The 23,632-nt window shown below is 38.2% G+C and overlaps 2 protein-coding genes across 2 annotated transcripts; both read left to right on the top strand.

Annotated features, from left to right (window-relative positions):
- Nucleotides 1-1,187: 1,187 nt before the first annotated feature.
- LOC106921808 (aly/REF export factor 2-like) lies at nucleotides 1,188-3,757 on the top strand. Its single transcript, XM_014993719.2, has 6 exons — nucleotides 1,188-1,528; nucleotides 2,539-2,688; nucleotides 2,770-2,917; nucleotides 3,013-3,061; nucleotides 3,197-3,359; nucleotides 3,457-3,757. The coding sequence occupies exons 1-6, from the start codon at nucleotides 1,328-1,330 to the stop codon at nucleotides 3,475-3,477; spliced, it is 732 nt and encodes a 243-aa protein (XP_014849205.1). The 5' UTR covers nucleotides 1,188-1,327; the 3' UTR covers nucleotides 3,478-3,757.
- Nucleotides 3,758-4,285: 528 nt separating this feature from the next.
- LOC106921809 (rho GDP-dissociation inhibitor 1-like) lies at nucleotides 4,286-22,280 on the top strand. Its single transcript, XM_014993722.2, has 6 exons — nucleotides 4,286-4,410; nucleotides 10,647-10,835; nucleotides 16,210-16,293; nucleotides 17,855-17,931; nucleotides 18,386-18,449; nucleotides 20,692-22,280. The coding sequence occupies exons 2-6, from the start codon at nucleotides 10,649-10,651 to the stop codon at nucleotides 20,889-20,891; spliced, it is 612 nt and encodes a 203-aa protein (XP_014849208.1). The 5' UTR covers nucleotides 4,286-4,410; nucleotides 10,647-10,648; the 3' UTR covers nucleotides 20,892-22,280.
- Nucleotides 22,281-23,632: the final 1,352 nt, after the last annotated feature.

Below are 23,632 nucleotides of genomic sequence, written 5' to 3'. Positions count from 1 at the left end.
CTGTAGGTGGATGCTTATTCAGCTATCTGAAAAACACGACTAAAAATATAACATTTCTGTATTAAATATTAAAAAATATATAATTATACTAATTTTCACTTGGAAAAGCAGAACATTTATGGTAAAATCTGTGCGATTTTAAATAACCCTAAATAAAATCCAATGCAACCAATTACCTTCTGCTGTCTAATGTGTAAATATAGTCTGTGTGTAATTTTATCCCTCTATAACTATGACTGTTCTGTGACGACGCCAGAGGTTTCTTACAAGTCAAACAATGCTAAGACCAAGAAATCAGCACAGCAGACAGGTTGGGGTAAAAGTGGTGGAGAGGTTTACAGTAGCTAGTTTATAACAAAATATACCTAGGGTTAAACCCATCAACTGAAAATGGAAAGAGCATTGCACAACCCACAAAGACGATACCATCTGGCTACATTTACTGCCTGGAAAAGGAGAGTATTTATCAGGGAAGCTGCCAAGATGCATGCATAACTCTGAAGGAGACCAGAGATCAACAGCTCAGGTGGGTAAATATGTTGACAGGATTAGTTGTGTGTCTGACCCTTATGGAAAACTGGAAAAAGGACAGTCAAAAATAAACTCTCTCTACAATCTACCACAAGCCATGTAGGAGACCAGACAAATGCATGGAAGAAGGTACTGTGGCCAGAAGACACCAAAATTAGACATTGTGAATTGCTCTGAGCAAACTGTCCATTGTGACCTAAGTTGCAGCATTATGCTATGAGGACATAGGAAAGTTTATGGGAAGATGAGTAAAGCATTTTTTATCAACATTTAAATAAATATTAGAAACAACCTTCAATTTTATTAAGTCACTTAACAAGCGGTGTCTACTCTTGAAAAATATCTAAAAATATGAATAACGATAATGCTACAATATCCTTGGTTCATTTTTAGATGCAAAAAGCAATTTCATTTTAAGCACACTTAAGGAACGCAGAGCTTTATTACAATTACTTGAACTAAAGGGAACGTACACTGTCGTAATATAAAGTAGTCATCCAGATCTAGGTGTATTTAAAGTTTAGTGGTTCTAAAAGGGAAAAGCGTTTCCAAACGAATTTTGGTTGCCTTAGGAGAACTGGCCACTCAAAATATGGCGGAAGTGGCACATTCTCGTTTTCACTCCGGTCCAGTAGGTGTCAGTAACACAAAGCAAACTTGCAATACAACACAGTAGAAGAAGAACAAGGACAGCTCGGAGGCTGATTTCAACATCGCGCCAACGTAAATCAGTTGGTAAACGTCGCAAGTTTATCGTCCATTTCCATTGTTACCTTCAGAAAGTTTCAACGGCGCCATGGCTGATAAGATGAGCATGTCTCTGGATGAGATTATCAAGATGAACAAGAGAGAAGGCCGCGGCGGAGAAGGAGGAGGCTTCAGGCGGGGAGGAAGTTCAGGTCGAGCCGGTGGATCGTCGAGGCCGCCGGTGGCGGCGAGGAGCCGAGAGAACAACTTCCACCGCGACAGGAACAACAGAGCAGCTCCTTACACCAGAGTAAGACAGAGAGGCTTTAAATAGTTGGTGGTTTGTGTCTGAGCAATACTCGCTGTAACTAGCTTCTCTCTATTGTTTAAATCTTGGTAAATGGACGTGCATCAGTACCTGAACCACTTTATTTAAAACTAGTTTTATTGCCTGCAAACCCCTTTCCTACAGTGGCAGCAATGACAAATTCCCGTTCAGAAATATTTCCACGAGTAAGATGGACTGTCATAATGTTGGAACTCGAGAAATGCCACCCATTGCTGCACAGTCTAGAATTAAATACTATTTATGTATGTAAACATACATAAATAGAAGAAACCTGATTAGAAAGAACAGGCAGCTGTATACCCTGATAAAGCTTGTGCAACTTATAAACTTCAGGCTATATAGCGAAATGACACACACACACACACACACAAAAACCCTGGGTTTGAATGTAAAATGCATGAGGCCAGATTTAAGCATGCTGTTTGCTCTAAAAAAAATAACACGTTAAAGGGACTGACTCCATGGTCAGCAATATTGCATAAAAAAAAAGTATAATTAGTTTAACCAGTAAAAAGCTATCAGGCTTTGTTTAAGATGGCTCATGACATTATCTTTGTGGATCACATTTTTCTAAGTTTACATTTGAGACAAGTTTCAGGTAAAAAGTGAAAGTATTGGGGAAAAAGGTTTTTCATATCCTTGGTTCTAGAGAGCATAGCATAAAAGCATCGGCCAAATTTCACTACAGGTTTAAAGTCTTTAAAGGTGTTTTGAATGCCATTTTTACTACTAGTTACATGAAATGATCAAACTAAAACAACATTGTGCTATCATTTGACAAATAAACCCAGTTTTTTCAAGAGACAACACAGTAGATGTGGAGGAGAATAACCTTTAATGGTCAACACAGACATCAAACTATAAACAAAATAAAGAATAATTCGGTGGGTTGCCCATATACTTCTGTGTTCATGCTTGTTCCTGTGAAATTCATCAGTTTTATTAAAACATTACTTTTTTGCTCTCCACAGCCCAGAGAGCTGCCAGACAAATGGCAGCATGACATGTTTGAGGAGAACGAAGGTGGAGGAAGTACAGTACCAGAAAGAAGAGTAGATGGTAGTAGCAGCAAGCTTGTGATTTCGAATCTGGATTTCGGCGTTTCTGATTCCGATATTAAGGTGGTTTTGCAAATTTTTTCGATCTTGTTTCCTCTAATTGTGAGGTGCCCACATAACTTACATTTACTCTCTGCTCTTCAGGAGCTGTTTGAAGAATTTGGCCCCATCAAGACTGCATCGGTACACTATGACCGGTCGGGCCGGAGTAAAGGAATGGCAGATGTCTACTTTGTAAATAAAGCTGATGCCATCAAAGCCATGAAGAATTATAATGGTGTTCCTCTTGATGGTGAGTTTTTTTTTGTTTTTTGTTTTTTTGTAACTGTTATCTATGTCTTGGGTGTCACAATAGAGGTTCATGATGTCATTGCTTTTGCTTTTCAGGTCGTCCTATGAAAATCCAGCAAGAATCATCAGAAGTTCAAACACAGAGGTATGCAAAACTTGATAGCAGGTGATATTTTTTATTTTTGCTTTTTGCTTTAGAGTGAAGAAATATGAGTGATTTTTGTGTGTGTGTGTGTGTGTGTGTGTGTGTGTGTGTGTGTGTGCGCGTGCGCGCGCGCAGCTCAAGCAGAGGTTTTGACCGCAGCAGGCTCGGTCAGCCCCGGTTTGAAAGAAGACCAGGTGGGAGCAGTGGAGGTTTCAGAGGTCGAGGGAGGGGAGGTGAAAGAAGACCCCAGCTGTCAGCAGAGGAGTTGGATGCTCAGTTGGACGCTTACAAATCAGAGGTATGCTACTGAATAACACTTTTTTGTTGTTGTTTCTGCTTTCTCTGTATATGTTCATATTGATAATTCTATGATTATGATCTCTTTCTTGTTTTAGTGTCAGATGGACACCAGCTAAGAACGCTCAGGGTGCTTCTTGTTTTTTTTCTTTTTTTAACAGTATAATGCATCAAACGTTTTGAAGCCATTTTATTTCAAGGACCATTGTGTAAACATTTTTATTGTTTAATTTTTTTTCATTGCTGTGTTTAGGGCAATTTTGTTTTGAGAATATATTCAGTTTATATGAACAATAAATTGTCCAAAGCAAGTAATTCCATTTGGATTCCCTTTTTTATATTGTAAATGTGATTCTGTGACAGTCTGTTTACTGTAACAATAAATGTTATATGAATCAATGTTGTCACTTGTCACTATCTGGCCAACATGTTGGCATAAAGAAACATATCAACAAGGTGTCCAAGGCATGGACTAAAACTATTTTTTGTATTTGGCCTCCTCTGTCTGTTGCTTAGTTGTCATTTGAGGTGTGGTGTGAAGTCTGTGAAGGACTGGGGAGCCATGTCATCTGCTGGTGTTGGCAGTGCCACAGACCCACTGCATACATTATACAACACATTGTTGTAATTCATGCAAAACGAAGCCTTATCAAGTACTAAGTTCCTTTATTGTGCTGCACATGACATTTCAGTATTGCAAGTAATTTTTATTGATCTAAATATTGTATTTGTCTGAGAAACAGACTTTTGGGTGCCCAGAAGTACCTATTTTCATTTTATTCAAATTATTTGAAATTACTTTACTCTATATATAAATTCTGTCTAATCCTTTATTATTTCATGACGCCATTGTTCATGTTAACGCAGGAAGGAAAGACTGTTGAATATCAGCTCGCGGCCGCAGTACGTCAGCCGCGTGCAGCGCGCGCGGCCTCGTGCCTGTAAACGGGGCGGCGCCTTTCCCTTGTTCGCCATACTTGCACAAGGGCTCAGAGCAGCGAACGCACTTACTGCAGAGGCACCTGAAATCACTGCGGCTTTTTAACTTTAAGGTGAGTCCTCGCGGTGTAAAAGCCACCCGATAACACTGATCTGAATCTATTTCCGGTCTTCGCTCTGCTTTGAGTCAGTCTTGATGCTGCTCGCGCTCTGACGGATGATAACTTGTCACGCTCGTGCTAGCCGCAAGGCACTGTTAGCTTGGCTGGATTGTTTCCTAGCCGCCTGTCTTTTCTCCTAGTCCCACCCTGTAAGAAAGGGCCGACGCCTAGAAAAGTTGAGCCTTATTTTAAAAATGTTTATTCATTCAATAATATAACGTCGTTAATTTTGAGAACTGCTCTACTGTCGCTGAAGTGTTGTAGTGTGAAAAGCAACATATACAACGGTTTTCCTGAGGGGAAAAAGACAATCCTGGTTGTTAGCTTTGTAGCCTTCACATTCATAACATTTACACTTTTTTCAGAGGAGCAGTTTAAATTAATCTCTATGGTAGAATGCATTTTCCTGTTTACATCTTCCACGAACTATTTTTTTATATTATTACTTTCTTAGGGCTATACACATGACCAGAATACAAATGAAATTTAACTTGCCATTTCACTGACGACTTTCAGACTTGATTGAAATATATATGTAACCTTGTTTTAGGATCTTTCACAAAAGTTTCATAGCTATAATTATGTAGCTATACTTTATAGGTGCAGCACTGAAGCGTTGAGCTGATCTACCTTTATATATCTTAACGAGTCACATCATGGAGACCAATTAGCAGCTGAGCTGAGCATCAAACAATAATTGCTGCCATATTTTCAGCTATGAAGATTTAAAGTATTTCATCAAACCATCAATGGAGGAAATTAGTTTAAATTGATGGATACTGTTTGTTTTTCCAAACATCTTCAATTAGTTTCATTACCACATTTATAATAATGTAAGTATTTTCCATGGCAAGAATGAATATAACGGCTCATTCAGTAAAATAAGTGAAGTTGGACAAACAAAGAGGAAATCTACTGCTAATAGATGATGTTTTATTTGAATTCCTTTTGTAAAGGGATATGATTTTTCAGATGGCCAGCACCATCATAGAAGCTGATGATAATGCAATAAAGTGTTTTTTTTTCCCCCTGAATGCCATGCTGTCACTTAAAAAGAGCTGTTTAACAATGACTTTTGGTGGTTTTTGCCTTTTTATACATTAATCGGTATGAGATTCTCATGGTTTTGAAGTATTATGATTGTAAGTTTGTGACATTTACCCTGATGTATTCACTTTTATTCAAAAGAGAAAAGGAGCAACTACTCTTTTTACTTCAGGATATTGTCTATATTATGTTTTATATAGCGTTCATTAATTTTGTGATGTAAACTTTAGCAAAACAAATATAAACACCCATTTTATATTGGTATTATATTTTGTGTGCTTTTTGAAAAGTTATCTTTTCCTGATCTACTTTCTTTAAAACTGATATTAGCTGATTAATTTTTGCCAATTGCAGATTTAAAACCGTGTTGGTTCAAAGTGATGGGACCCCTTTTGGTTTCCACATTATGTCCTTGTTTTCTTTCTAGACTGGATGTAATTTCTGAACTTGTTTTGTGAGCACAGGGTATTGCCCTGTGCTCACAAAGTGTATTGCCTCCTCTGAGCAGTTGTGTGCTTCAAAATGTTTTGGATCAGGCAGCGTTGTACTACGTTGATTCATTCAGCTGGAAAACAGCTGAATGGTACCTCCTCTAGCGTCTCATTAAAAGTACTTTAAAATCAGTATTAAATCTGTAGTAGAGTGCTTTGATGCCTTTTGATGTGCCGTTTTTTCCTGTTTAATTTTATTTGACTGTTTTGCCACTGCAGCTTATAGCTAAGATTCGGGTAGAGACACAAGGAAACATTTTGCTCATTAAGGTCGACATCTGCAGTTGCCAAACATGCCTTTCCCTTTCAAGGGTTTTGAACATGTCGGCAACGATTCAGCTACTAAACTAATGATCAAATTGTCTTTACAGCATGCTGCAAATTACAAAATGCCTACAAAATTCATCTGAAATTATGTACCAAGTTTTGTTATTCGTGCATGTTGAGATGTTTTTGTTGTTGTTGTGCCTGAACCATAAAATTATCACTCAAAAAGTAGCTTAAAATCAAACCTATTTCCTCAGAAGTGTTCAGACATTTGCACTGAACTGAAATGAAATTGAAAATGAAGAACTGTTAGGAAAGACCAGCCCCCCCCCAAAAAAAAGTGGAACAATGTTTGAGTTTGGATGTTGGTTTTAAATTGTAACACAATAAACATAAAAGTGACAATGAAAATTATAAATTAATTGTAGTTTCTTTTTTGGCAAGAGGTCACATAGATTGTAGGGTTGCAACGATATATCCCTGCATACAGTCACAAGCTCAGAAACAGATATGCCTCCTGAAATTAAAAAACATCGTCAAATAGACGACGTCAGTAGATCAGTTTGGTCAGACAGGGCAATTGTAGTAACATAGAGCACAGAATAACTGCATATAATCATAGCTGTAATTGTTGACACTCTAATGCACATGCGTCAAACTCCAGGCCCGGGAGCCGAATCTGGCCTGCTGTAGCTTTCTATGTGGCCCTCTAAGCTCCAAATTACATCAATAAGTCCTTCCACTTTTTCACAAATCCTCAAAATTCACACAAAATCAACAGATCCCCACATTTTTTCTGATTTTACTGAAAATTTTCCCTCAAAATTGGTCAGAAACATTGGGTTTAATTGACTGCTGCCTCAGCCTTACTTGATGTCAAGTTATAGTCCATGATCGACACATCGAGTCATAAAAAGTCACATTTATCATCATACATTAGCGTAAATATAACAATTTCTTACAAATATTTCCAAATTAGCATCACAAAATATGTGAGTTTGATTACAAAAAAACACAAAAACAATCAATCCTGGAGGGACTTTAATATTTATTAATATTTTAACAGTTTAATGGGTTTTATCAGTACATTCTGGCACAACTGGCCCTTTAAGAACAGTCAGATTTTTGATATGGCCCAAAATGAAACTGACTTTAACACCCCTGCTCTAATGGAAGTGGGAGTGGAAATAACATCAACTTGAATCTTGCTATAAACCTTTAGGGTTATCAGGGTCAATTAGTTAATTGTGTTAAATCACAAGTCGTATCAGAATGTAATTTTTCAAAATAAATATAAACGGTATGCAAATTTTCCAAGGGCCATAATTTTACAAATTGTTTGTACATTAAAGTAGCTACAGCTCATAATAGTGTAATGTAATCGGAAATGGGATTAAATCACGTATCAACACAGACAGCATAAGAGAACCAGGATATAGAAGTGAAGAATCCCAAAGTTTGGTTTATAGGAGCTTCTGCTGCACCAATGTATAAGGTGCCAGCATCATTCATTCTCCCTTTGTGTAAAGTTTCCTGTCCTATTCAGCTTGATTGTTTCTACACAGAGCTGGGTGTGGTGATTCTCTCTCATAGGATTACTGTGAATCCTTTGAATCTCATGTTAACACTTTGTGTGTTACTTCAGTACAAGTGAACAATTTGACAGGATAAGAACTATAAGTTATATTGAGAATTCATCTACCAAGGCATAAATCAACATTGGTCATTATCTCACAGCTACTGGAGACACGAGGCTCTTCAATTAGCCTTTTCTATGGAAGAGAGAGAAGTAAAAGCACTGAATTTAAAGTCATCAGTTACATAGTTTATTTACAAGCTTCTCATTTTTTAATTTATATATAGCATTGGTCTATTCTGTCCCTTGCAGATTTGATTTATTTGTGATGACTTTAATATCAAATGACTTTTTTTTTTTTTCAATAAAATGTTTCCAGTCAATTATTTCAAGTATTCTGGAATAATACTTGGAATAATTGACTTCCAAGTATGAACCTGCTCTGATTTTGTATAAAGTTACATTACAATTTTACCCCTAATAATATCCACAAACCAGAGGGATGCTCGAAGATGTACATAGATCTTTTATTTTTATCACAAAACGTGGGACAAAAAACCTCTTGACTCGGTCACATTTTTTTTTCTGATAGAAGACCAAATGTATCTAGGTTTTGTGGAAAATTGAAGGGGGATATGTGAAACAATTTTTTTTTTTTTTTTTTTGTGGCTTCGACATTCCTGTCATGACTGCTAGTTTGAGCAGAGCAGATAGGAGACCAGGACAGTGGTATGCTCAGAGAGTCACACTTTACTGGGGATGAAGAATCATGGTGATCATATGTCTGTAATGTAAGGAGGAAACATCAGGTCTCTATGCAAACAGCTTGAAGTTTGCTTTAAGGTAACTTCTCTGGTCCCCTCCATACAGAAGTCCTCTAAATGCTGCATGGGGTCTTGAAGTCAAGTGATGATCTAGGGTGATTGTACAAAAAGAAATGATCAGGATCCCTCTGTGTGCACGCACCAAGTTTGTGAAATATTATCTGAGAAGACTAAATCCGATCATTTTGTCAAACTGGATCTGTACAAAGCATTAACAGCAGCGGTTTCATTCACTAAAACGTGTGTGCAAAATATGTTCTTCACTGTGTTCAATGAAGAAGATTAATTTATTTGGAGGTTATTTAAGTTCTAATAAGCGAGACCAGCACTGCACATAAAAACATCAGTGGTTTACTGTAGGATGGAGGTGAGAGTACATATCTTGAAAAATTAAGTAGAAGCTTGTTGAACCATAACAAACGTGTGTCCTTGAAATGTCTGAAACTTGTTTCCACCCATTTTTAAATCAGTTTTATTTTGGAGCTCTATGCAGTGTGAACAAATGTCCCATTGTTCCTAACCAGATATCCAACATTCAAGGTTCTTTGGTTTATCTGTGACTGGAAAAAATGGCTCTAATAATGGGGCTGCAGCCAATTACCGTACTTTCACTGTTTTTAACCTAATAAAAACTTAAGCTCTCTAAATAATTTAACTAAAATCTGGAGGGTGCTCTGAGATTCTCTTCACTATTCCATAAATTGATAATCTTCTACTCTTGCAGCGTAGAGAGACATAAAATAAACTATTTTTATTTAAAAATTTTAAGAAATCAGTCGCGTCTTTCATAACAATTGGTGTCATTTCAAATATTTTATTGGCATCCCAAGTCCTTAAGGAGATAAACATGTCACTTTGGAATTTCCTGGCTGGATATGCGTTAAATAAAATTAACATCTGCAAAGATAATGTTTAATGTGAGTGTGTTGTGATCATCTCAGTTATTAATTTACTTTACCCAAATGTCTCTGCACAGCTTTAACCTGAAAATTCTTCAAGAAAGAGCCCCATCATTCAGTTTACTGCTCTGTTTTCCTCATCGGACTGCTTTAGCTATTTATTATGTTGGAGTAGCTACACCAATTTTTTTTTTTTAAAAAACATCAGCCTGCGCTTAGCTCACAAGAATCGACACAAACCCTAGAGGTTTAAAATATTTAGACTGCATTGCTTCAGTCTCCCAGCATGTCTGTGGGGCTGTTGCAGGCTGTGGGTGGGATGGCTGTAGTGTGAATGTCGAGACTCTTGGAGTAAACAGAGCTCTTCCTGCTTTTGTTACTCACTCTGTTCCTGCAAAGGAAATCATTCCAGTGCTAACCTCCTAAGCTCTTCCATGGGGAAGCGCAGAAGGACCTGTTATTTGCTTTCCAAATAACCAGCTGTTCTGGCTGCATTGGAGCCTTCATTCCTGATGTTGTGGTTAAGAGGACAAAATAAATGTTCTTAATTCTTAATTCAGAGGAATTTCCTGGACTGCAGCCAGTATTTTATATTTTAGAAAAATAACTCCAATATAAATAGAACTTAATGTAGTGACTGTAATGAGTGCAAGATGCTGTCTTTTGTTTTTAGCATCCCTGTTGGCTCAAGTTTGTCATTCCAGGGCATGTCAGTCGTTTTCCCATGACCTAGACGTCGCCATATCCTGGTGGAGAGGCTTTCTGTCATGTGATCCATGACGCCTAATTCAATTCATGACTCATTTTGATGACGTTACTTCAGCGCAGGTTTCATATAGCAGAGCTGGGGCAGCAGCATCAAGATAAATGAGGCTTTTTGTACAACCTGACAGCAGCACACCAGATGCGTTGGAGTACAGAATACAAAACCTCTTCAATCAGGATTTGAAATTAGGATGATTAAATCTATCTATAGGTGTTCATCTTTGTTTTGGTTATTTCTTTGCACTTCTATTTTCTTTTACATTTCTAAATTCTCGGCTTGCTTTGCTGCTGTTCTGATGTACGTTATTCATTTCTCCAGACATGGCTGAGGATGAGGTGACCCCAGAGCAGCTAGCAGCCATCGCCGCCGAAAATGAGGAGCCAGAGCCAGTAAACTATAAACCACCAGCGCAGAAGTCTGTGAAAGAGATCCAGGAGCTGGATAAAGATGACGAAAGTCTACGCAAATACAAAGAAGCCCTGCTTGGCCCCGGGATCACTGAAGCTGGTATGTCACAGTATGATTATGTGCCTGATTGGGGAGGAGGTGCTGCTGCTGCTGTCGAAATTGTTTCTAGAGTTTTATGGTTTAAGAAGCTTAAATCCTAAATCCCTTCTGGTGTAAACAATTGCTTTTGCTGTGGGATTGTGTTGGAAATGAGGCTAATTATTTGCCTGAGATATAGACATTAACAGCTGGTGTGTGGTTTTTTTGTAAGCTGTAGTAAAAAACAACAACAAAATAAAAATCCCTGAAGAACTAAAAACTTCTGCACGTTTAGTGTTTATAGAAAATGTTTATTGCTCTCAGAATCGAGGGATGTGTAGGTAAACCAAATGTAACGCCATGACGTGTTTTTACAAACCGTCTTTTAAAGGACCATGAGCGCACACAGCGGCGGCTCTACATCTGTCTGGATCAACGAGGGCAATTTTATAGAAAAAGTGCTGCAAGGAGTTTACTGCACTGTACTTTTTTTGCTTTTACTTGATTATTATGATTGTTTCTATTTTTACTTCAGTTAAATTTCTTTATACTCTATTCAATAGAAGTAACTTTAACAAAGAAAGAACAAACTTATTTTAACCATAAATGTCTGAGATACAGAAACACCTACATACTTGTTTCTATACCAGCTTTGTTGTTCTAAAGCTGTTTTCTGTCTGATGAGCCTGTTGGGTCATTTGGACATTAATAAGATACAATAAATACTACATATTGACACTGGAAGTACTTAACCCTGCTCTAATACACACATTACCTACTGTATGTATTATTTTATGTAAAATTTAATATTGGAAAAAAAAGATTTGAGAAAAACCTGAATGTGTTTGGTATATATTTTTTGGACCGTTTTTAAAAATGTAGTCTTTAAAATACCATAATTGGCACAACTTTATATTGTATCTGTTTGACATTATTTTAAAAATATTAAATCAGATTTTATGATCACTTATGTAGCCTTTAGTTTTATCAAACACTTCTTTTTTTACACTGGAGTACTTTCTTGGAAAGCTGCTCTTTTACTTGAGTAAAAGTATGTTGAAGCAGTGCTGCTCTTTTGGCTTCTCTACCCAGTTCTGCCAATGCTGGTTATTCAATGCCAGGAATAAGACCAATAACTTTTTCATTTTTGTGCAGTTTTGGTCACTATTGCTTTTCACATATTTAAAATAAATCTTTATTGTCATAATAGAGCAGAGAGTCAGGGAGGAGACATTAGACCAGAGGCCAGCAGCAGGGACGATGATGCAGGGTTTTTTCAGGTAAGATTGTAACTTACTGAGAGAAAGAGAGATCTGTTGCAGGGAGAAACCAGGCAGGTGTCAGGACAGGGTTTTCATAGATATTTCAGAATCTTTCTCATTCACACCAAGATATTCTTGCCTGTATAGCTACCATACTATTTCTCTTACAGTTTATTTCTCACGCCTCTGTCTGATCTTTGCATTTAAACTAAACAGATTTCAAGTATCGGAGACTTTAGTACCTTAGATTTTTGCAATGTATGAAGCTAAAGTTTATGCTAATATAGGAATAATTACTCATCAATGTTTGGTAACTCATGCACACCTGACATGTCATTGTATATATTGATAAAAAACATGGCTACTTTATTTTTCACAAAGGTTTATGGATTTATATTAAATACAAAGCCTGATTACTGGACCCCCTGAAATAAGCTGTAGCCTCCCAAGCTAAATTCCTCTGGATCTGGGTCTCTGTTTCCTAATGTCATTACCCAATAACACCCCGTAACTTACTCAAGGATTACAACAAATAGAACCATATGACTGGTTAGAGTTTGTATGATGAGAAACATGTGTTGTACAAAATTCAACTAAAATGGGCAACATATCCTCAAATATTAATTTGATGCATACTCGTTCAAAATATGGCCTCATTAGTGCAGTTCAGCATTACCTGCATCAAGAAGTCCGTTTCTGGTAGAACATGAGGCAGAGATCTTCCACATGATAATAAAACAATATGAAATTAATTGCAATGTTTTTACCTGCATTTAATTAAAAAAATGTAAACTATTAGAACCTTCTCAATAATCATTTACTAATCTTTATTTGCATTAGAGCAAACTGCTGGCCAGCTTTTGCATGCTTCCAGTGGTATCTTGACTATTTTTGGTGATGAACTTCAAGTCTTTGAGGTTCCAGCGTTTCATTTCAGTCATACTGACTAAAAATCCCTCCACAGAATCTCTGTCAGTGAAGTTGAGATTCTCTAAAATACAATTACTTTCAGTCAGAAGAACCATGTTGGTCAAATTAAAGAGTTAAGTCTGCTTGAGTATGAATACTCCAAGCAGAACGAAACTCTGTTCATTATGTTATAAGTTCTTAAACTAGACAGCATAAAAATCTCCTGTGTTGATGTGAACCCACACTCACTGCTGGTTGACTTTGTGTTGGATCAGTGATGTAATCAGCTTGGTCTTCGTGTTTTTCCAGCACTGTGGTCCAGTATCCATCGGATTGAAACCAGGAATCCATTTGTTTCTAATTATTTTTGCTACACTGCAACCAAGAAACTAAAGTCTAATTACCAAAGAAAGTGCCTGAACTACAGCAGAAGTGTCCCAGTTTCAGCTCCCTGGAGCTCACATATTTGAACAGCTGCAGGATGCAGGACTCGCATCGTGCGCAGGCCCTCCTGCAATGCTGCAGCAACTGGACTAATAAACACTTCAAGAGTTCCAGAATAGCTTTAAAGAACTTAGATTATTTACAGTAATCTTTGGGATTGCTGTAATCTCAAAGTATATTGAGTGTATATTAGCATGTCGGAGTGACCACATTAGTTCAAATCATTTTCGCTACAGCAAATGTCTGAACTGCTGGATGCCACCACTATACTTTTCTCAGCTTGGTGGGAATGTGCGTAAAGAGCCTCTCTCCTTGCCTCCAGACTGACCCACTGTGGTGCAGATGACTAAAGGTCTTCATATCTGATGTTCTGTGTAACCAAATAGTTGTCAGCTCTGGTCCTCTGGAGCCACTGTCTTGTATGTTTTAGGTGTTTCCCTGCTGCACACACATGCCTTGCCAACCCATTGTTGGCATGGGTGGTTAACAGGATTCTGCAGCATTGTTGGCATGCTGGAGACGTAATGAAATTATTATTTAAGTTAGATGGATTGGGGATAGTGGGCCTTCTAGAGAGTCGTGGTTTAGAAATACTCATCCAGCTGATGTCTGTGCTGCAGTTTGTGATTGATGTTTCAGGACACTGCATCTGTGTGATGTCGTATAATAAAGGTTGCTTGAAGAATCTAATTTGCATCTGTCTGTAAAGTTTGAGCTCTTAGCCTTTGGTTAGCAATGACCTGAAACTAAACTTGTAAGGAAGAAGAAACAGTTTGTGGTTCTTGTCATGTAAGAGGTTAAAAAAATGACACTAAAATGTTTTTTTTTTTTTGTTCAGCCACACACAAACGTTTCTAAAAGGTTTAGGAGTAAGTTTATGAGGATGAGCATTCTCCTCATGACATAGAAAAACACACTGTCTTCAGTCAGAGGCTTCTTCAAAGTAGTAATACAGACTGCTACAGGAGATATTTCATGCTCACAGCTATCACAATCTACAATAACTCTTTAGTTATCTGAGTTATAACACCATTAAGTATATTTGAATTTGAATGTTTGACCATCTGAGAGTAAGAATTCAGACACTGATACTGGACAAGAACTATGTTGTGTAATTTACGAGAACACGGTTCTGTTATGTTGGGACTCTATGGAGACCGGTAAACTACTTCTACACCAAACTGTCTCGTCCGTGCCTTTATGGATGCTGCATTGTGCACAGTCATGTTGGAACAGGAAGGGACCGTCTAACATAAGTTGGGAGCATGAATCTTTCCACAACATTTAACTTGTAAGCTGAAGCTTTGCAAGTTCCTTTTATGATCAGTGAGGAGCCAAGCCTAACTAACTTCCCTCTGCACTGATGTGTAAACCCAACACAATGCAGTCAGAGATACTCTTGAAAAGAGAGCATCTCTGCCAGGCTCAGAGTTGTGTGTTGAATTACCAGAGTGGCCTAATTCATCCCTCCAGAGAACATATCTGTGTTACTGTCCCATAGTGGTGCACTTTACACCATTGCTTCTGACACTTTGCATTATAATTGGTGATGTGAGACTTGGCTGATTTTACATCATGGCTACCACCTTGTGACAGAGTTGCTGCCATCACCCAACACTTTGACTTTGCCAACAATACAAATAATACTTGAGTGTGGAGTATGTATTAAATAAGAAGTTTTATGGCTGAACTGAAGGCACATGGTCCCATCCTGGAATTCATTCAGCTCCTGAGCGACCCAATCTTTATAATGCTGGATTTTATGTTCATGTGGACAGAAATGTTCAGAACCCCTAAATTCAGTGATTTTGTCTGCAGTATACCATCTGCTTAAATATACAATTCTTTAACAAATGTCAGTACAGTCTAATTATTATGTTGCTCACTAAGCAAAAGTCACCCAACAGACAAATGTGACCCATATCTCACTTTTTCACTTCAGTGTGAATCGCCCAATATCAATCTTTTCTTCAAAAAACAAAAACAAAAAAGTCTGATTTATGCCACTTTAATATCTGGAACTAAATCAGATATCCAATAGTTTTCAAAGCATCTGAATGGTCATGTCAGTTTATCTGACTTTTTTTTTGTTAATGTGAGACATGCATCATAATTCTGCGCCAGAAGACTCAAGATACAATAATACTTGGACGTAAATGGTATTTAAAAATTATAATTTTGGAAAATTATGAAAGAAGTCTTTGTCAGTGAAGCTAGTTACATCATAATCCCACCAACTACGAGTCCAAACAGACTTCTGTACACAAGTTGGAGTCGATGCTCTACAAAAGACCATTTCTATTAGTTGTGCATTCTGTTTATTAGCCCCTTCATCTTTTGATCATGTAGCAGCATTGCCATCTCCCATTGTTGGATAACTGCGATATTGATACATAGAGCGCGACATTCTTTATTCTGCGCATCGCTCGGGAGTCGTAAACCGTTCACACACAAGTCTGATTGCGGAAGCAGAAAAAGAAATCACATTTCAGAAAAACATCTGAATCGAGCATCAAGACCTGCTTTGTGGCCGCAGCCTACCTGAAGTTGTTCCTGCTGTAGGAAGCTGATATTTTAATCCACAGCTTTGCCACACATCTTGAATTGGGAAAAGTTGATTATAAATTCTACTTTAGGTTTGGATGGGATGTTATTTCTAACTTAGTATGTTCCTACAAAGCAATCATCAACATTTGTTAGCATCCTTTGGAGAAGGACTCTCTTGTTAGTGTATTAATCTAAATATACATTGTTTTTTTTTTTTTTTTTATCCCATCCAGATCCAAATGCTCCTAATGTCCAGGTGACACGAATGTCTCTCGTTTGTGAAAGTGCACCAAATCCCCTGGTCCTGGACCTGCAAGGTAAGTCCATTTTTTCCCCATGCAGTTTGCACAATATTTCCCCATATTTATAGTATTTTTATTATTTTTTTAATTGGGGTCAAAATGTCTATTCAGAAAACTGCAAGAGGTCTGAATACAGCCAAATGTTTTTAAGCTAATCTCCTGTGCAACAGCAAAAATAAACAGAGCCTTACTTTCCTCACACCACCACACATCTCCTTGCCCCGTGTCAAACCTGGAAGTGCTCATAAACGTATTTTACACAGTTGAAGTCATTTTACTCCCAGTGGAAAATCTCCAGCTGGCCATGATTTGAGTTGGTGCAGAACATTCTGTCCTGTGTCTGCTGTGTGTTCCTGGCATCACTGCAGCGTTTTCAAACTTCTCATCCAATTATGACATCCTGCTCCGTAGATGGATGGAGACGATGCTGAGTTGGTGTCACATTTTCAATATTTCCACCGAATCTGACAGCCAACAAGAGTAGTTCTGGTGTGCTTAGCTTAAGTAGTGAACCGCTGGATATATTTACATTTGATACGCTGAACAATATGTGTGAATAATTAAATTTACCTCCTCTTTACAAAGTGTTGTCTTAAAAAAAGAGTTTGTATGCATTAATTAGTAGAGGTGTCTTATGCAATCAGAATCTGCTGATGACTCGTACTTGAACAGAATAAAGTAATAGCAGATGGAGAAGCTTTATAGCACGAGGTTTGGGTCAGGGATGCTGGACATGGGGTCACCACACAAGGGACTCCCCGTTCATTTTTAGACTCCTCTAGTTCAGGACTTGGAAGATGATCAATGCACGTCGTAAACTACTGTGTTTATCTGCACGTCCAATAGATTTCTTTCACTTAAGCAAATTTATTATGTTTAAGTGTCAAGAAACAAACAAAACAAAACAAAAAAAAAACAGTCTAAATAAAATTCATATTTATTTGTGCGCCTGCACCAAAATATGGGTTTAAATGAGGCGGGTGTGAGGAAGAGGCTCTGCAGAAACCTAAAAATAAAACTAAGTTATCGTTTGTAGTTTCTCTGCTGAGTTGTCCTACTTACAGTGCTGTAACCTTTTCTGAAGAGACAGACTTTCTTGAAATGTTTTTTTAAGCAATTTTAAGGATTTCCTTATAGATTGTAATGATGTGGAAAAAAACAAAATCTTTGTTCTAAATTGTGATGACATTTTAACAACTTTACACACACAAAAAAACAACAAAAAAAAAACGGATAATGTTGCTGGAATTTTCAGATCACAAAACAATTGAAATTTGTGTTTAGTGTAGAAAACAACAACAACAAAAAAATCTTTAAAACTGATACCTTCAAGCTGCTACAAAGTCAGAAAATGCATTATTTTATATATTGAGAACTGATGTTAATTGTGGCATTCATAGAGAAATGAAAAAAATGTTTTGCAGCGAATGTAGGAATCGGCAGCATACTGGCTGCCAATTTTGACAGACAGATGTTTTTTTTTTTGTATGAAATGAATGAGAAACTAATTTGACGAGGGAGTCTTGCTGTTTGATTTCTGTACTGGATTCTCATGACGGTCCAACTTTCCTTACAGGAGACCTAGAAGCCTTTAAGAAGCAGGCCTTCGTGCTAAAGGAGGGAGTAGAATACAAAATAAAAATCAGCTTTAAGGTAAGAGCTCATGTCAGTCTTTTTTAGGAGTTATCTTTTTCTTCAAATATAGACATACATAGTTATATAGTAGTTATAGCAAAGATTCAGCGTGACTGTAATGTCCCTGAATTTGTAGAGTAATGTCTCAAAGACACAGTATTGTTCACAGTGTTGTTCTGAGACTCTCTGAGTCAGTTACCATGGTGATATCCCCGAGCAGGTTTTAGTTTGGTTTTGAGTAGAAATGGTGATAAAACTCATTTTACTGTCAGGCCCAATAATTTAGTTTTCCATCCATATTTTTTTACCCATTGCGGCTCCTTTCAGGTCTGCTAAACTCGAGGAATTCACTTTGCAGAAGAGAAACCCCCCGCAGAATTACTCATTTTATTCAACTCTTGTTACGAAACGGTAAACACTAATTTGTAAGATTTGTCTCTGCTAATATCTCAGATGACGTCTGTGTTCTCAGGTGAACAAGGAGATTGTTTCGGGCCTGAAGTACGTGCAGCAGACGTTCAGGAAAGGAATGAAAAGTGAGTCAGCAGCTTCTCCTGATGTCTTTTGAACCGCTTCAAAAGACATCAGACATCACTCCACAGACATTACTCCGCTGTCTCTGAAGCTCAGCAGGCTCTGTCCAAAACCAAACAATAGTGAGGACTCCCTGCAGCCAGATCCCTCACAGAGGCTCATCTGGAGATCCGCTCCACTTCAAAGGCCGTTTGGCTTCGCATCACCTGTCGCTAAACTGATGCTGTAAACAGCTGTCAGTTGGTTGACAAATGTTTATATTGTTACATTTCCTCCAAAGCATCCAGACTGGAAAAAAAAGTAAAATCCTTAAAGTAACTGTTTGGTTCGTCTCTATTTTATTCTGCTTTTAAGAGACATAATTGAGGGTGACTATTTACACTTAAGCTAATGAAAAATGTCAAAACTGCAATAAATGTCTGTGCTGTTAATTATAAATCTTTGGCTACACTATGCACTCTATGGTCATACTGTATTCTTTGTAGTTAATTGTTACTTAACTGTTGATCCAGCTCAAGCTTCTGTAAATGTTATTTTTATACTAATTTGCTTCCTAAAATGACCAGGTTTTATCGCAAGTTTTTCCACAGTCTTCAAAGATTAATTTATTTTTCCAGGGTGGAAAAGTATCAAAATTAGTTTCTCCACTCCTCCTATGCTGTCTTTTTCCACATCATAAAAATCTGAACTGATAGAAAATGTTCCAGCAACTTAGCTGATTGTTTTTATTTCAAATATTCATACAGTCGTCCGTCGGTCCAGCCATTTGCACATCCATCCTGTTTATTAATTTAATATAATCTTTCACATTCATATCTGCCCATCAAACATCCAGTCTGCCTCTCAAACTGTCCATTCCTTAAACAATTCATTCAATCCTCCTTCATCCATTTATTATCTAATCAATAATTTTTATTCCGTCCAGCAAATCGTCCATTCGTTATCTTTGTCATATCTGCTGGCGTGTCATCTGTCCTCTCTGTCAAATCTCTGCAGACTCCGTACTCAAAACCTGAGCTCAGAAACCGACTGGGAGCTCTGGAACCGGAGTCTTAAAACTTTTGGCATTTTGACTTGGAAAATTTGAGGGAACCCTGTTCAAAATAAAACACAGATGCAAGATAATTTATGCCAGTAGGTGGCATGATTTTACCGTTTAATGGTAGCTGTGACATAAAACCTTGGCTCTTTTTCTGGTTCAGACATGTTTAATTAAGATGGTTTTTGTGAAGTTTTAGGTTTGATTTAGATGCCACGCTGTGCTGATGGTCACCATGGAAACCTGAGCTGGACAGCAGCTGGGCATTTGGTAGTGATTTTCTCACAACTCTTTACTGTTAACACGTTTTTTAACAGGTTCAGCAACGATTAAATGGACAGGAAGTTCTCACACTGCCCATTAGGTTTTTTTTTTTTTTTTTTTGGAAACAGATTTCACACAGAGCTCAAAAAGATGTTCCAATTTACTGAACATAAAAGTCAGACTTAATAAAAAATAAATAGTAATCAAGTGAACCTATGACAGATAAAACATATGAAGCAGAGGACAACTTGCATCAACCAGTAATTATTAATGACCAGCAAAGTAATGGGTTTAGTCATTTAAAGTGTAAAAAAAGGTAACATAACTAGCCAATAGAGTAATAATTTTCAAGTCCTAATGATGTTTTATACAACAGATGTGTTTCAAATGTGATCTTTATATTATCATTTATTTACTAAGTTTATTTTTGATTAACACAATGCAAACAAGTTTAATTGATGTTCGCTTACAGGCTGCTGCATTCACAGGTTCTTACTTAATTAAACATTTTAATATTATGAACTATGCAAAGCCGCACTCAGATGTTATCATCTAGCAATCGTCTTTTGCCCATCAGTATTTTTGAAAAATGCAACGTTTTGTTTTTAAATTGAATATATCGCAGATTTTCTTATGTATTTGTGTTGGTCATAGCTTCAGTGTTCGGTTTTGATCTAATCTTGAATGAACTCATTACCTTAAAAATAAGCTAGACATAGTTTTGTCTAGTTTAACGGTGATGCAATGGGCTTAAAATTGTCCTCAGAAGACGAGACAATAGAACTTGGACGACTTTGCAGAGATGATTGAAATTTCTTCATCTGTAGATATTGAACAAAATCAAGCTAAGAGCAACAAACGATGAAACGCGCAGAGCTAGTTGTGTCGCAGCCCTACCACGAAGACGAACTTGACGAAACCGTTTTCTGTTTTCTTGACAGTCGATAAGTCGGACTACATGGTGGGCAGCTACGGCCCGCGCCCGAATGAATACGACTTCCTGACCACGATGGAGGAGGCTCCTAAAGGCATGCTGGCCCGCGGCAACTACGTCATCAAATCCAAGTTTACCGACGACGACAAGCACGACCACCTGTCCTGGGAGTGGAACCTCAACATCAAGAAAGACTGGAATGATTAAAAAGAGGCCTTTGTGTTTGGGGCGGAGGGTTGTTCCCCTCACCCCACCTCTCCTCTTCCCCTCCTCCCATCCTCATCCCGTTGTCCACCATTTCTGCCTTCTTTGTTGTTACTTTGCATTTCATGCTCTCATGCCTTAGTTGTGGCCTGACTGTCTTAAGCTCGCCTTGCCCTCCGTCCCTTCCTGCCTCCGTCCATTTCATCACTACCTGCACGACGGCTCATTGGTTGCTCACAACCCTCCTCTGTTCACAGACCTGCTATGTAGCACCAAGCCTCCTCACACCCAGCTTCCGTCCTCCTGGTTTTAGCTGCTTGAAGAGATTAACCCCCCCCTCCCCTGCCAGAATGGTGTCTTCCTCTTTCAGTATGAAGTACATGTGGACAAGCAACTGTACAATCAACTTTTGTTTGCCTTTTTTATATCTAATTGTATCAATGGTTGTGTAATGTGACTGTATTCACATGTTAATCAGCTGTTGTATTCATAGCTAACCCCACCGCATCCGCTCTGCCCTTCCCTCCCACACACTACCGTTCCTTCGCTTGGTGTCTTTTGATACAAGAACCGATACCTGCCTTGTAACAGTTCGATCGGAGCTGCTCCGTAGCACCTTCACTAAATGTATTCGCCCACCTCCCCCCTCCATCCAGGAGGCTGGGGCCAAAGTCGGCAAGGAAGTGTCAAGTAGAGAAGTAGCTGCCTTATGTCGAAACTTATCAGCGTGTCTTCAGTGTACGAGCAGCGCTCTCCCATCAGTTGGTCTGTTCCCGAAAGGCTTTGTTTCATCACCGTCTGTCACCCTGCTGTAGTAGTCCCCCCCACCAATCTGAATTAATTCCTGCTCTCTGGAGTTGACTGAATGTTACGACTGATTTGGGGGGAAAAAAACAAACACAAAGTATTGGTAACCTCTCCTGTCCCAGCCGTGAGGCCTTAGTACCAAACTACAGTCATGTGGAGGAAAACTAACATTATGAAGCTGTTTTTGCTTATTGTTCCCTTTTTGCCTTATTGTACACCATTCTCACTACATTGTTCATTTTGATTGTCAAGAGGAGGCGTGGAGGAGGCTGAGCCAGGCACCGCCTGCTGCTGCCGCCGCCGCCGGAGACCTCGGCGGTGTCTGGGCTCAACCTGCTGACTGACCCACCCACAACCTGAGATCAGGTGACACTAAACTAACCAATGTTGGATCAAATTAAACTTGTACTGTACCAGAACATCTGGATGTAAAACACTTTGTTCTCGTTGCTACGTTTATTTTCCTGCGCCATACATTCCTTCACATTGTACAGTTTCTATGAAAACGCTGGCATGCTGGTGGGGTGTATTATATCATCATTTGTGGTTGCTCTTATTGGTCAATAAAGATTTTGCTCAACTTGGCCTCTGATGCAGTGTTTTGCAGTGAAGTAGTGTTACAGCATGTGACTAACAGAAGATTGAATCGAATCATTTAAACTTTCACCACCGATGCTTTAGGAAGGATGGAAGCAGTTTATCTCTGAGGAAATGATCATTGGCACACAGAGTGTGACAGTTTTTGGCACGGCTCAGTTGAATTTAAACAAATTTTAAATTGATTCCTCTTTCAAGTAAATCCGTTTGAAATTTCCACCAGTTCCTGTTAGAGAACTGCTGCAAAGGGGACACCGGGTCTCCATAGCAACAGCTTGGTAAATCTTTTAAACTAGCCTGTTTCTGTCCTACCAGCAGACTTTAACTAACTCTACTGAAAGCCTACATATTATATTATCCAGACTGAGTCTTTGACTCTAATTGTAAAAATATTTAAGATTAGTACAAATGTTCAGTGGATGTTTCTATTGTGAGTGTAAAGATGGATGAACACAAGAATCGAAGGAAAGGAGGATTAATGGTCACCACAAAGTTAATAAAATACATTTTGTAAATACAAATATTCTTCCATAATCATTGTTTCCAGACTAATATAGACATTGAAAATAATCAAATTCCAATTTTTGAGTGGTCAAGTTTGTGTCCATGGTTTGAATCTCTATGGTCTTTCTGAATGTAGTTTGACTGTTTTCCCTGAGCATGTGTGGGATCTTTCTGGGATTTTCCCAGTCCAAAAACATGACTGTTACATTTACTGATCTCTAAATCATCCTGGTAACCTGTCTAGGATGTCCCTCCCTTGAAGACTGCCGGATATAGGCACCAGAAAAGCACTGTGTGAAATACCAGGTGATTTTAAATGAAAAGTTGAAGGTAAGTCACCACTGGGTCTATTAGCAAGATATTGATCCAGTGCATGTGGCAAATTATGACAGAAATTGTCCGCCAGACTAATTAGCCGTCTCCAAAAGTCAAATGAATTTTTTTTTGCTTTGAGATATTTGTTGTGAATTGGCACAGTCAGAACTAAAAAATGTTAAAAACCTGCTGGTGTTGAAGAATCCAGGACTCTGGATAAACTGTTCAAACACCCCTCGCTCTCCGTGTGTGCGCTTCAATTTTGCAACATAGAGAAGAACAAGCGGCGTCTTTTGGACCAAAAACGGGTTGCATATTGTATGAACTGCAATACTGTTTAACTTGGGATTTTTCCTCCAAAGTTACAAACATGCTCAAGCTAAAAGCTGGATTATTATTTTTTTTTTACATACCGAAGCAAGATAATTCATCTGAAATGTTGGGAAGGGATTTGGAAGCAGACGGTATCAAAACATCCTCGGGACGTGTTGGTACTTGAACGTTTGAGCCAAACCGTGTTC

This window comes from Poecilia mexicana, unplaced genomic scaffold (assembly GCF_051168715.1).
Source record: "Poecilia mexicana isolate PSO_F unplaced genomic scaffold, ASM5116871v1 scaffold_1, whole genome shotgun sequence".
Classification (NCBI taxonomy): Eukaryota; Metazoa; Chordata; class Actinopteri; order Cyprinodontiformes; family Poeciliidae; genus Poecilia; species Poecilia mexicana.
The sequence above is the reverse complement of the archived record's forward strand: the minus strand, read 5'-3'. Positions and strand labels throughout refer to the sequence as shown.